Source organism: Ailuropoda melanoleuca, chromosome 4 (genome assembly GCF_002007445.2).
Source record: "Ailuropoda melanoleuca isolate Jingjing chromosome 4, ASM200744v2, whole genome shotgun sequence".
Taxonomy (NCBI): domain Eukaryota; kingdom Metazoa; phylum Chordata; class Mammalia; order Carnivora; family Ursidae; genus Ailuropoda; species Ailuropoda melanoleuca.
In genome coordinates, this window is record NC_048221.1 from 12,757,208 (window position 1) to 12,769,545 (window position 12,338).

The 12,338-nt window shown below is 51.9% G+C and overlaps 1 protein-coding gene across 1 annotated transcript; it reads left to right on the top strand.

The window, feature by feature from the left end:
* Positions 1 to 4,172: 4,172 nt before the first annotated feature.
* PGLS (6-phosphogluconolactonase) lies at positions 4,173 to 11,288 on the top strand. The gene is given in 6 exon segments (XM_019797187.2): positions 4,173 to 4,368; positions 4,371 to 4,507; positions 7,997 to 8,104; positions 8,559 to 8,660; positions 8,947 to 9,087; positions 10,923 to 11,288. Coding segments are annotated over 6 exon segments (774 nt in total). The 5' UTR covers positions 4,173 to 4,220; the 3' UTR covers positions 11,061 to 11,288.
* Positions 11,289 to 12,338: the final 1,050 nt, after the last annotated feature.

The following is a 12,338-nucleotide window of genomic DNA, read 5'->3' on the forward strand; positions in this document are numbered from 1 at the left end:
CATTCAGATGAAGGACAGCATTGGGCACAGGAGGAGCTTGGGAAATGGTTCTCTGAATGAGTGAATGAAGAAACCATTATGCGACCCGAGCCTCGGTTTCTCCAGGTGTGAAATGGGAGCATCTGAGTGAAGGCTCAGGTGTTGTGATGGTGAGCGAGGACATGTGAGCAGGACAGCTCCTTATAGGTGTAAAGTATCAGCATTGTGGGAACCAGGACATCAGAGCAAAAGCCTCTGATCACCCAGCAGACGTCGCCAAAGCGTGCCAAATGATAAAACTCGCCTGAACAGCACTTTGTGGGTCAGCCTGTATAATAATGCTTTTCTCCCTCCATATCTGTGCTGGATCCTGTCCCATTTGTCCCTCCAGAACCACCCTCCACCCTTCTCACCCAGCTCTGCTTCCTCGGAAGCTGTCACTGTGGGCTGCCTCAGTTGGCTCCCTTGTCCTCTGGGTACAATGGATTCAACCCTTGGATGACACCAACAGATCAGAGGAGGAAAGACGTCACGGTATTTATTCCCCGGTAGACCTTGGTCTGATTGTGGTCATGTCTTCTACGGAAGGCCATGGCTCTTGTCTGCCACCCTCTCCTCCGGCAACCACCCTTCCCGAGGTCCCCGTCACTTCTCCCTCTTCCTGTCCCATGTACTGAGTGGTGGAAACATTCCTCCGGCTGACGCTCTCGCTCCGGGCTGTTCACCGTCGTTTAACCTGACCACACCTTTGTCTACAGCACCTTCTTTCACTTCCCCCCGCTGTGGTGTTTCGGGGACCCCATGCTCCCCACCAGGTTCTTACCGACACAGCGTCCGCATGACCATACCTTCTGCAACAGGTATGCCTGCTTGTGATGGCGGCTTCCTTTTCCAATCTGATATCCCAACCTTCTGCCCTCCGCTCTAAGACTACCCCTTAGTCACGGAGGACCAAAATCGCCAAGAAGCTTGAAAGACAAAATATGTTCAACATCTTGGAAATGAATGAATGCAGCTATTTCTCCCTCCCCAGGCTGGATTGAGCCCCACCTTTTTACTCTGCAGCTACTGAATGTGGGCGGCCAAGATTATCTCCAGCAAATGGAGTCATAGCCGCCAATCCAATGAGTAGTACTGACATTTGGCCTATGCTCTGTATTACTTAGGTCTCTAAGCAGTTCTTTCCTCCAAGTTTGCCTTGACCCTGAGTTTCTTTTTGTAATTTTTCAGGATTAAAGGGGTGGGGCCATATTACAGAAGCAATTAGATCACTTCGAAATAGGAGAGGGTGTGCACGTGTGTGCACGCGCTTATTTGTCTTTTTTTTAAAAAGATTATTTATTTTTAGAGAGAGAGGGCGAACGGGGGCGGGCAGGCCAGGGGGAGAGAATCTCAAGCAGACTCCCTGCTGAGCGTGGAGCCCACTTGGGGCTCAATCTCATGACCCATGAGGTCATGACCTGAGCCAAAACCAAGAGTCAAATGCTTAACTGACCGAGCCACCCAGGCACCCCTCTCTGTTCTTTTGTGTCATAGTCACCTAGTGGGTCTGTGAAGTGGTATCTCACAGTTTGCTTTGCATTTCCCTGATGGCTAATGGACAGGACATCTTTGCATGTGGTCATTGGCCATTTTGTATCTTCTTTGGGGAAATGTCTATTTGGAACCTTTGCCCGTTTTTAAATTGAACTTTTTAAAAAAAGAGTTGCGAGTGTTCTTAATATATTCAGTACACTAGACCCTTCTCAGATATATGATTTGCAAATTTCTCCCATTCTGTGGGTTTTTTCACTTTCTTGCCAGTGTCATTTGGAACAGTTTTTCATTTTGATGAGGTCCAGTTCATCTATTTGGTTTTGTTGCTTGTGCTTTGGTGTCATTGTCTAAGGCAAGGTTAGGAAGATTTATGCCTTTTTCTTCTTCTAAGAGTTTTTAGTTTCAACTCTTCCATTGAGGTCTTTGATCCATTTTAATTTTTGTTTTAAGCTTTTAAGTAATCCCCACATCCAACACAGGGCTTGAACTCACAACCCTGAGATCAAGAGTCACATGCTCTGAGCCAATCAGGCACCCCAGTCCATTTTAATTTTTGTATATGGTGTGAGTTGGGGATCTGTATTAGTTTTCTAGTGCTGATGTAACAAATTACCACAGACTTGCTCGCTTAAAATAACAGCAATTTATCATCTTACATTTCTGAAGGTCACAAGTCAGAAATGGATCTCACTTGACTATAATCAAACCATTGGCACAGCTGCATTCCTTTTAGAGGTTGAGAGAACCCATTTCCTTTGCCTTTTTCAGCTTTTAGATGCCACCCACATTCTTTGGTTCATTGCCCCTCCTTCCATTTTCGAAGCCAACAACAGTGAGTGAGTGAGACTTTCTCAAGCTGTAATTCCTCTGGTTCTCCCTCCTCTGCTTCCTTTTTCCATTTATAAGGACCCTGGTGATTACATGGGGCCCATCCAGGTCATCTATTTTAAGGACAACTGATTAGCAACCTAATTCCATCTGCAACTTTTACTTCCTCTTGCCAAGTAACCCCCAACATATTCACAGGCTCTGGGGATTACGGTGTAGACATGTTTGGTGATGGGCGGTGGGGGGGGGGGGAATCTACTATTCTACCACTACAGGGTCTAACTTCATTCTTTTGCATGTGACTCTCTTGTTCCATTTGTTGAAAAGACCATTCTCTTTCCATTCAATGATCCTGGCACTCTTGTTAAAGATTCATTGACCACACTGGGGCACTTGGGTGCTCAGGTCATGATACTGGGGTTGTGAAATTGAGCCCCACATTGGGCTCTGCGCTCAGAGTGGCGTCCATTTGAGATTCTTCCTCCCCTTCTCCCCCTCCCTCTGCTTGTATGCAGCACTCTCTCTAATAAATAAATAAATCTTTAAAAAAAAAAAGATTCATTGACCACAGATGTACAGGTTTATATCTGCAGTCTGTTCTAATCCATTGCTACGGCTCTCCTCATGCCAATACCACACTGGACTGCTGCAGCTTTATGATTAGTTTGAAATCAGGACACGTGAGTCTTCCAACTTCGTTCTTTTTCAAAATTATTTTGGCTACTTGGGGCCTCCTGCAATTCCATATTGAATTTTAGGATCAGCTTGCCAATATCTACAAAAAAGGAAGTCTGAATTTTGATAGCAATTGCGTTGAATCTGTAGACCAATTTGGGGAGTACTGCCATCTTAACAATAGTAAATCTTCCAATCCGAAAACATAGGATGTCTTCCCATTTATTCAGATCATCTTTAATTTTTTTCAGCAACGTTTTGTAGTTTTCAGTGTGAGTTTTGCAATTCTTTTACTAAATTCATTACTATCTTATCCTTTTTGATGCTATCGTAAAGGGACTGTTTCCTTAATTTGCTACTGATTTTAAAGATGTCCTACCTATGCATGTCTCCTTGCACTTACTATAGGCTACTGAATTATCCTCCCCCTATAGGCTACTGAATTATCCTCCCCACCCCCATAAGTGGCCCAGGTCCCCAGGCCCACCAGGGCATCTCTCCTTTCCAGATTTCTCTGTCCATGCTATTTCCTGGAATACCCTTTCTCATCAGCCAAGACCCATTTGCCCCATTCTAGGAGTTTCTCCAGGCAAGAGCCAGGGTGGAGGTCTCGCTGGATCCTGAGAGAAACACAGAGATCCTCAGGGAGCATTTGCAGAAGCAATTCAACAGGTATGTTTTCAGGCCCAATTCTGCTCCAGGCATGGTTAAGGGGGCTTTTGAGGCATCAGGGAACAAAACAAACGCTGTCCTCTGGTAGCCTATTTTTAATTAAAGAGGGAGACAACAAAGGGCAACAAGATAAATGTTATAAGGTTCAGCAACTTAAAAGTCCACCAAAATGTGCCTTCCTCCAGGACATCTCCCACCTTCTCCCTCCATCCCACCCCTCAATCTCCTCTTGGGGACCCCAGCTCTAGGGTCCTCTCTTCGGCCCCGCCCTGACACCACAAGGCTGACAGCAACCGCACCGGTTTCGCCTGCTCCAGCCCAGGGAAGAGCTCAGGGACATCATGCAAATAATCAACGGACCTCTTCGGATCCACCGCCGGATCGACCTGCCGCGACTTCACTCGTGGGACTGCGCATGTGCCGCAGTCGGCCGCCCGAAGGTACTGACAGCCGGGTGGCAGGGCCTGCCTTCGCGCAGGCGCACTGGTGGCTGCCCGGAGTGCTTCCGCCTCCCCGCCGCCGCCGTCGCCATGGCCGCGCCGGCCTCGGACCTCATCTCCGTCTTCTCGAGCCCGCAGGAACTGGGCGCGTCGCTAGCGCAATTGGTGGCGCAGCGGGCGGCGTGCTGCCTGGCGGGGGCTCGCGCCCGCTTCGCGCTCGGCCTGTCGGGCGGCAGCCTTCGTCTCCATGCGCCCGTGAGCTGCCCGCCGCCGCCGCCCCCGCCGGCCCCGCCAGCCTCGCGCGCTGGACCGTGGGCTTCTGCGACGAGCGCCTCGTGCCCTTCGAGCACGCCGAGAGCACGTACGGTCTCTACCGGGTGAGAGCTACGGGGGCCGCCGGGGGTCACGCCGAAAGGGCCGCGCCCACCGCCCGCACCCGACTACGGGGGCCGCCGGGGGTCATGAAGGCCGCGCCCACCTCCCCACACCCCGCCACGGGGGTTGTATAGGGTCACACTCTGCCCTCTGCCACTATCTGGGACTGGTGTGCCGGGTGCCATGAACCCCCACCTCCACTGCCACCCGAGTGGGCCGGTAGGGACCTTGAAGTCTCGTTATGCTTTCTCCGGTGGCCAGATAGAGGGAACGGCCTGGGCGAGGGCGTGGAGGTGAAAACGGAGTGGTCCATTCCAGGGACCTAGAGAAGTTCAGGCGTCCCAGCCTGGTAGCTTGCAAGGACAGAGTGAGGGAAGGGCCAGGCGGGAGGTATCTGGTGTGGAGCCTGGGTCTTATAGTTTTCTCATCTCCAACCTGGACGCCTTCGGGATGATCTACACGCAGCTTTTTGCGCTGATCACCTCCAGGCTGGTTATCTTGCTGTGGCCTCAGGTCCTATAGAATCAGGGAAACTGAGGCTTGGAGGAGGCGTGGTCTACCCTGGGGTCCTCCAGGCTGCATCTGAGCCAACTCCTCCTGCCCTAGACCGGGGCGGGGTGGGGGTGGGGAACACGCCCAGGGAGGTATGGAAGGGGCGGGCTTGGCCAGAAGCTTCAGGTTATTCAGGTCATGGGTGTGTTGCCTTCTCTTTGCGTAGAAGCTTGAGCTGATGATTTCCTGGCGTTTTTTGTTGTTGGTTTGTTTTGTCGTAAGAAGGAAGGTCTACTGATTACCAGGCATTTTATCCACATCATCTCATGAAATTTCATAATAACCTATGAGATCAGGGCTGTTAGTTCCTCCAGTTCACAGATGGAGAAACTGGGGCCAGAAGAGGAGAGCTTGTGTGCCGGGGTCTTCTGATGACCAGCAGCGGAGCCGGGATTTGGAGGGGGGGGCAGACAGCACCCGGGATACATCTCAGGGGCAGGGGCCTCCCTGTGTGTCTTTCTCAAGAGCTTCATTAAAAAATGGGCTCACGTTTCTTTCTTTTAACTTTGCATGAATTTGAAGAACTTTTACTTTTTTTTTTAAAGATTTTTTTATTTTTACTTTTTTGAAGAGAGAGAGACAGCCAGCGAGAGAGGGAACACAAGCAGGGGGAGTGGGAGAGGAAGAAGCAGGCTCATAGCGGAGGAGCCTGATGTGGGGCTCGATCCCATAACACCGGGATCACGCCCTGAGCCAAAGGCAGATGCTTAACCGCTGTGCCACCCAGGTGCCCCAGAACTTTTACTTTTTTTAATTAGGCAAACTGTACTTGCTCAAGTAACAAAATTCTAACAAAACAGTAAAAAAAAAAAAATGTTGCAGGGATGTTCGTTGTGTACCCCTGTATCCAGCGCTGGGGACAGTGGGGTGCTGGGCAGTTCCTCATGGGGCTCATAGTGGAGCATCGGGCACCAGCACACAGGGCAATAAATAAGGGAAATCCACTCAGAGCTTTCACATAATGCAGTGTGGACAAAAGATAACAGTGTGAGATAGAAAGTGGCCGGGATGTTTGCACTGTGGCCTGGAGGAGTGAGGACCTGGCCTGGGGCAGGCTGAGGCAGAGGGTATGGCAGAGGCAAACGTGATGCCATGGGAACAAATGTGGGGCAAATATTGCTGCTCCTGCCAGTTCCCCTGGGAGGGGAGTCACGTGAGTCTCCCCCCCTCCCCTCCGCCCTAACAAAGGACCACAGATCGGGTGGCTTAAAACAGCATGAATTTATTTTCTTAGTTCTGGAGGCCAGAGCCTGAAATCCAGGTGTTGGCAAGGCCACACTCCCTCTGGAGGCTCAAGGCGGGGATCCTTGGCCTCTTCCAGCCTCTGGGGGCTCCTGGTGTTCCTTGGCCTCCAGTCTTTGCGTCTGTCTCCTCATGGCCTTCTCTGAGTCTCTCTGTGTCCTCTCCTTATAAGGACACCAGTCATTGGATTGAGGGCCCACACTAGCCTACTGTGAAGTCATCTTAATGGCATCTGCAAAGACCCTCTTCCAAATAGGGTCTCATTTGGAGGTTCTGGGTGGCCATGAATCTTGGGGGCCACGAGTCCACCCAGTACAGGCACACAGGATTGCTTCTGTCCTCAAGAATGGATCCGGTGTACCTGGGGGCTCTCTCAGTGGGAATGTTCTCCAGCTGCCCTGTGTGCTGTATGGGTCTTCTGCCGCTGAGGCCGGGGCTTCGTCTGGGCGGAGGATTCGCCGGGGCTGCCTTCTTCCTGGAGATGGTTCCTCAGTGCCTGCAGAATGTTAAGAGAGAAACTGTCCGATCAACCAGCCATTCTACTTCCAGGAACCTGTCTGACTGACACTCCAGCCCGTGGCTCCCTGGCAGGAGCCCAGCCAGAGGAGGAGGAGGAAGATGAGGGAATGACTCTGAGCCTGAAGGGGAAGGGAAGCTAAGGAGAAGATCACCTGACAGAAATAGGGCACCGAGACTCCCCACTGGCTTTGCTCAGTGTAATCCCTGAGGGTGTGTTTCGACGGGGACCTTGGACAAAGCGGAGAGGTCTTTCCAACAACAGATCTGACCCTGCCTCCTTGGCTCACAGACCCTCCTTGGCTTCCCATTACCCTCAGTACAGAGCTCTTACTCCTCGGGCCAGTGTTCAGGGCAGGGAGCCCTATGTGGTCTCGCGTGTTTACTCCATGTCCCTGTCCCGTGCCCCTTCTAATACAATATTTTTTGCAGCTTCCTGCTTTCCCTCTGTGGCTCAGCTTGGCATTGTCTCCATGGCACAGGATGCCAAGATCCTGTGTGAAGGGAGGCACCACGATGGGGGTCACCAGTGTCCCCCCCCCCCCCGAGCAGATGAAAGGCTCATCTGGGGAGATGAGGGAGAGGGCTAGAGGCCTCCACCTTGCAGGAGGCCTGACTCCAGGTGTTTCCACAGAAATTAAATCCACCTTTCAGAGGCCGGGATATGTGCTATATGCTGGGCAGGGACACCCTGTAGTGGCAGCCGGAAGAGAAGTCAGCGCTCACCACCATCACATGGTGCCTCCAAGCAGCAGTGTTGGGGAGGTGCAGGCAGGGGTGGCTGCTCGGAGGAGGTGCTCTGAAGGACGCATAGGAGCTTCCCAGGCAAGGGCAGTGGCTTATGTGTGGGTTGGGGTGGCGAGGTCCACAGGGCCTCATGGAGGGCAGAGAGGGGCTGGGTTTTATCCTGAGGTGCAGGGGACCCTGGGGGCTTTGAAACAGGGCTGTGGTATGGCCACACAGGTGCAGGCTGGGGCCAGGAGGCCCCCAATCAGGCTGGACTTGAAAGACTCCTGGCGGAATGCCACTGGGAATCCAACTCACACAGGAGATGGGGGTAATGATGGTCCTGTCCTGGAGGCATCCTCACCCGGAGAATCCAGATGGTCACCCGTGCAGACCTCATCACTCTGGGAGCCATGTGTTGCTGTTGGGTGACTTTGTCCCTCCGTCTGCTGCAGACCCACTTGCTGTCCAGGCTGCCCATTCCTGACAGCCAGGTGATCACCATTAACCCCCAGCTGCCCGTGGAGGAGGCGGCCGAGGACTATGCCAAGAAGCTGAGACAGGTGAGTCCTCCCGGTGTGGCCCCAGGGAGTCCTCATCCACACTGCGGTGAGGGAGCAGCCCTGCTGGTGATTGTCACCAGCAAAAACTCCCGCCAGGGGTGGCGGGTCCCCCCCAGGGGGTGGTTGGCAAATGCGGGCCCACCCTGGACAGATGCCATTGAGGATCACCCTTCTGAGAGGCCACAGCCCCACCTTTGGGTCCCTTAGGGTGGCCCGGCTTCTGACCCTCTGGGAGCGGGCCTGGGTTCTCACATCTTGGGGACAGTTGTGTCCCCAGACTCTTGGCCGGTCAGATGGGTGAAACGTGGAACCTCATAGAGTCCCTTTCATGCAGGTGAGGCTGACCATGGCTCCCTGTGTTACAACCACTTGGGATTCTTTTTCTGACCACTGTCTCTTTGTGCCCTTCGAGTACCCCCCACAACCTCGCAGGACTGTCTTTTCCCCCACCCAGGCCTTCCAAGGGGACTCCGTTCCAGTTTTTGACCTGTTAATTCTCGGGGTGGGTCCTGATGGCCACACCTGCTCACTCTTCCCAGACCACCCCCTCCTGCAGGTGAGTGCACACCCACGGGCCTCTGTTGCGTGGGGCTTCCAGAGGGAGGGCCACTTTTGGGGGTCCAGGAGGCACCCACAGTGGGGTTTGAGTCAGCCTCTGCCAGTTGGCTGGGCTTAACCCTTTTGAGCCTCAGTTCACCTGTCTTAAAACAAGGGTTTAGATCAAGTACCACAGGATCAGTAGGAGGGGATGGAATGATGGATGGACCGCACCAGATGTGTGTGAGAGCTCGAGAAGTTGAAGTGACCTTGTCCTGTCTCCATCCCGGGCCTCCCTCCCCCAGGAGCGGGAGAAGATTGTAGCCCCCATCAGCGACTCCCCAAAGCCACCACCACAGCGCGTGACCCTCACACTTCCTGTGCTGAACGCAGCCCGAACTGTCATCTTCGTGGCAACTGGAGAAGGCAAGGCAGCTGTCCTGAAGGTAATGGCTGAGGGCCCCATTCCCAAGTAGGTCAAAGGCATGTGGGCCCAGGGATGGAATATGGCCCCAGACATTATTGTTCTGGAAGCACTGGGTCCCAAGGTATTTGAGTAATTCTTGGGTTGAAGGGGAGATGGGAGCTATAATTACAGGCTAGCTAGAAATAAACAATTATGAAATCAAATTGATGAGATGAGGCCAAAGCTGCACTCAGGGGTAAATTTATAGCTTTGAAAAGGCAGTTTTAAAAATTATTAAGTAGGAGTGCTTGGCTGGCTTAATTAGTACAGCATGTAACTCTTGATCTTGGAGATGTAAGTTCAAAGCCCCACATGAGATATAGAGGTTACATAAAAATAAAATCTTTAAAAAAATTATTAAATAAAAAAATTGTTAAAATAAGCAAACTGAGCACTTTAGACTTAAGAAAAAGAACGATAACATAAATCTAGAAAAAGTCAATGGAAGGAATACATGACATTAAAATCAGAAATTAACGAATTGATTAAGGGGCACCTGAGTGATTCTGTGTTAAGCGTCTGACTCTTGGTTTAGGCTGGGGTAGTGATCTCGCGGTTGTGAGATTAAGCCCCACATCTGGCTCTGCGCTCAGTGAGGAGTCTGCTTTGGATTCTGTCTCCCTCTCCCTCTGCTTCCCCCCCAACCCCCTGGTCATACGTGCTCTCTCTCTCTCTCAAATTAAAAAAAAAAAAGTCTTGAAAAAGAAATTAATGAATTGGTTAATTTTCTTAAAAGCTTATTGGTAATAGATCCCAAAGATAGACCCCTGGCAAAACTAATCAGGGAGGAAAATTATATAGTAGGAGTAAATATAAACGGAGGAATAAGAAAAAAAAGAGACAGTTATACATAATATTTTAGGAAAATATAGAATAAGATATTAAAAGTAAACTAAATAATAAAAAATACATTTTAATTTCCATCTTTGAAAAGACCAACTATGGAAGAAACTGGCAATATTTTAAAAAAATGAACAATTAATAATTTGTCCTCCCAAACCGTTGAGCCTCACGGGGTGGCTTGGTGTTGGGGTTAAGGGTGCAGACCGTAAAGAATCCAGTAGACCAGCGTCCCTGCCAGCGATGCCCAGCATGGCCTTGGGCAGCCACTTCACATGCCCCCAAGCCTCAACTTTCCCATCTGCAAGGTGGGTTGGGAGGGCCCCTCCCTACAGACCTCCTGAGAGTCAGTCTAGGCCGTTTTAGCTCAGAGTACACTCACATGAGGCCACCCAAGCCTCAGCTTCCCCAACTGTACAATGGGGGTGGGAATAGAGGTGACCTCCCAGAGTGCATGGGGCCAGCCCAGCTATCTGAAAGCAGTATTTAGGATTCCCACTAATCGCGAGGTCACATCCGGGGATCAGCACACCACAGCTCACGGGAACAAATCCCACCAGCCAAGAAGGATTTTACAGGGGATGGGAAGAAAAGCAAAAGCAGAATATTCTCTGACATGTGAAAATTCAACGAAATTTGGATTGCAGCGTCCGTAAATAAAGCTTCACGGGACTAGGCTGTGCCCATTTGTTGCTGTGTAACAACAAAGCTGAGCAGTCGTGACAGAGACGGGGTGTGATCCGCAGAGCGCCAGAGCGACGCCGGTCTGAGCAGGGCAGGCGTGCTGACCCCCGCATTCGGCAGTCACGTGTGATAGAAAAGGAAGGGGCCTGCCGATTGTTTGCAGCTAAGACAGCTGGAAGGGCGACATCCCATCTCGAAAGTAGGAGAGTCTTGTCCATGGAGGGGGACTCGGGAGCTCTGAGGGGTGCTGGGGGTGCGGGGGGGCCTCACGCTCCTGCCTTTTCTATGCAGCGCATTTTGGAGGACAAGGAGGAGAACCCCCTTCCCGCCGCCCTGGTCCAGCCCCACACCGGGAAACTTTGCTGGTTCCTGGACGAGGCAGCAGCCGGACTCCTGACTGTGCCCTTTGAGAAGCATTCCACATTGTAACTGGCCCCGAGGGACACCACGGCGGGGACCACAAACGGCCCTCGTGGGCCGGGACCTTCCTGGGCTGGGGCCCATTGCCGCCACCACTCCAGGCTTCATTTTCAAAAAGCTGCGTGGTGCGGCGGGAAGGCCCCAGGGTCCGGCCGCCAGCCCTGCCCGGGGGGGTGCTCAGCCCACCGGCCATGGTCTGGGAGCCCAGATATTAAAGGGAACATTTGTTTGAAGTCTCCACTGTCTCCTGGTCCTTGGTGGGCAGCGGGAGCAGGGATCCCCAGGCTGAGCATGTGGCCCGAAGCCCTTGGCCCAGCGGGGGGAGGGCAGGGATGGGGTGCCCTGGATGAGCTTCCCGGGGCTGCCAGAGCAAAGGACCACAAAATTTATGGTCGCCCAGTTCGGGAGCTCAGAAGTCTGAAATCAAGGTGTCCACAGGGTTGGATCCTTTTGGAGGTTCTGAGGGAGAATCTGTCCCATGCTTTCTTCTGGTTTTTGGTGGCTCGGCTGTCCTTGGCTTGTAGACATATCACTCCAATCTCTGCTGCTCTTGTCATGTGTCCTTCTCCCTTGTGTCCCTCTGTGTCTGCTCCTGTTCTAGTAAGGACACCTACCAGTGGACATCGGACAACCCTAAATCCGGGGTGAACTCTTCTCAATCCTTAAGAATTACAGCTGCAAATAAGGTCACAATCAGAGTTCCAGGGGACATATCCTCTGTGTGTGTGTGTGTGTGTTAAAAAAACGTAACAAAATTTACCATCTTAACCATTTTCAAGTGTCCAGTTTAGTGGCATTAAGTACGTTCCCTCTGTTGGGCAGCCGTCACCACCGTCCATCCCCAGGACTCTTGGAAATCTGAAACTCTGCACCCACCAAACAGTTCCCCATTCTCCCCTCCCCCAGCCCCCGGCACCCACAATTCAACTTTCTGTCTCTATGAATCTGACCACTCGGGGCACCTCCCATATGTGGAATGACACAGTAATTGTCCTTTTGTGGCTGGTGGCTTTCACTCAGCATCATGTCCTCGAGGTTCCTCCATGTTGGAACCTGGGTCAGAACCTCCTTCCCCTTTATGGCTGAAGAATATTCCAGTGTGTGCAAATGCCGCATACTTTCCCATTCATCTGTCAGCAGGCACGCGGGGGCTCCCACACTTTGCTTGTTGTGATAGAGCTGCTACAGGTACCTAAGGACCCTGCTTTCAGTTCTTTCGGGGATATTTCTAGAAACGGAATGGCTGATTCATGTGGTGATTCTATGTTTAAATTTTGAGGAACTCCA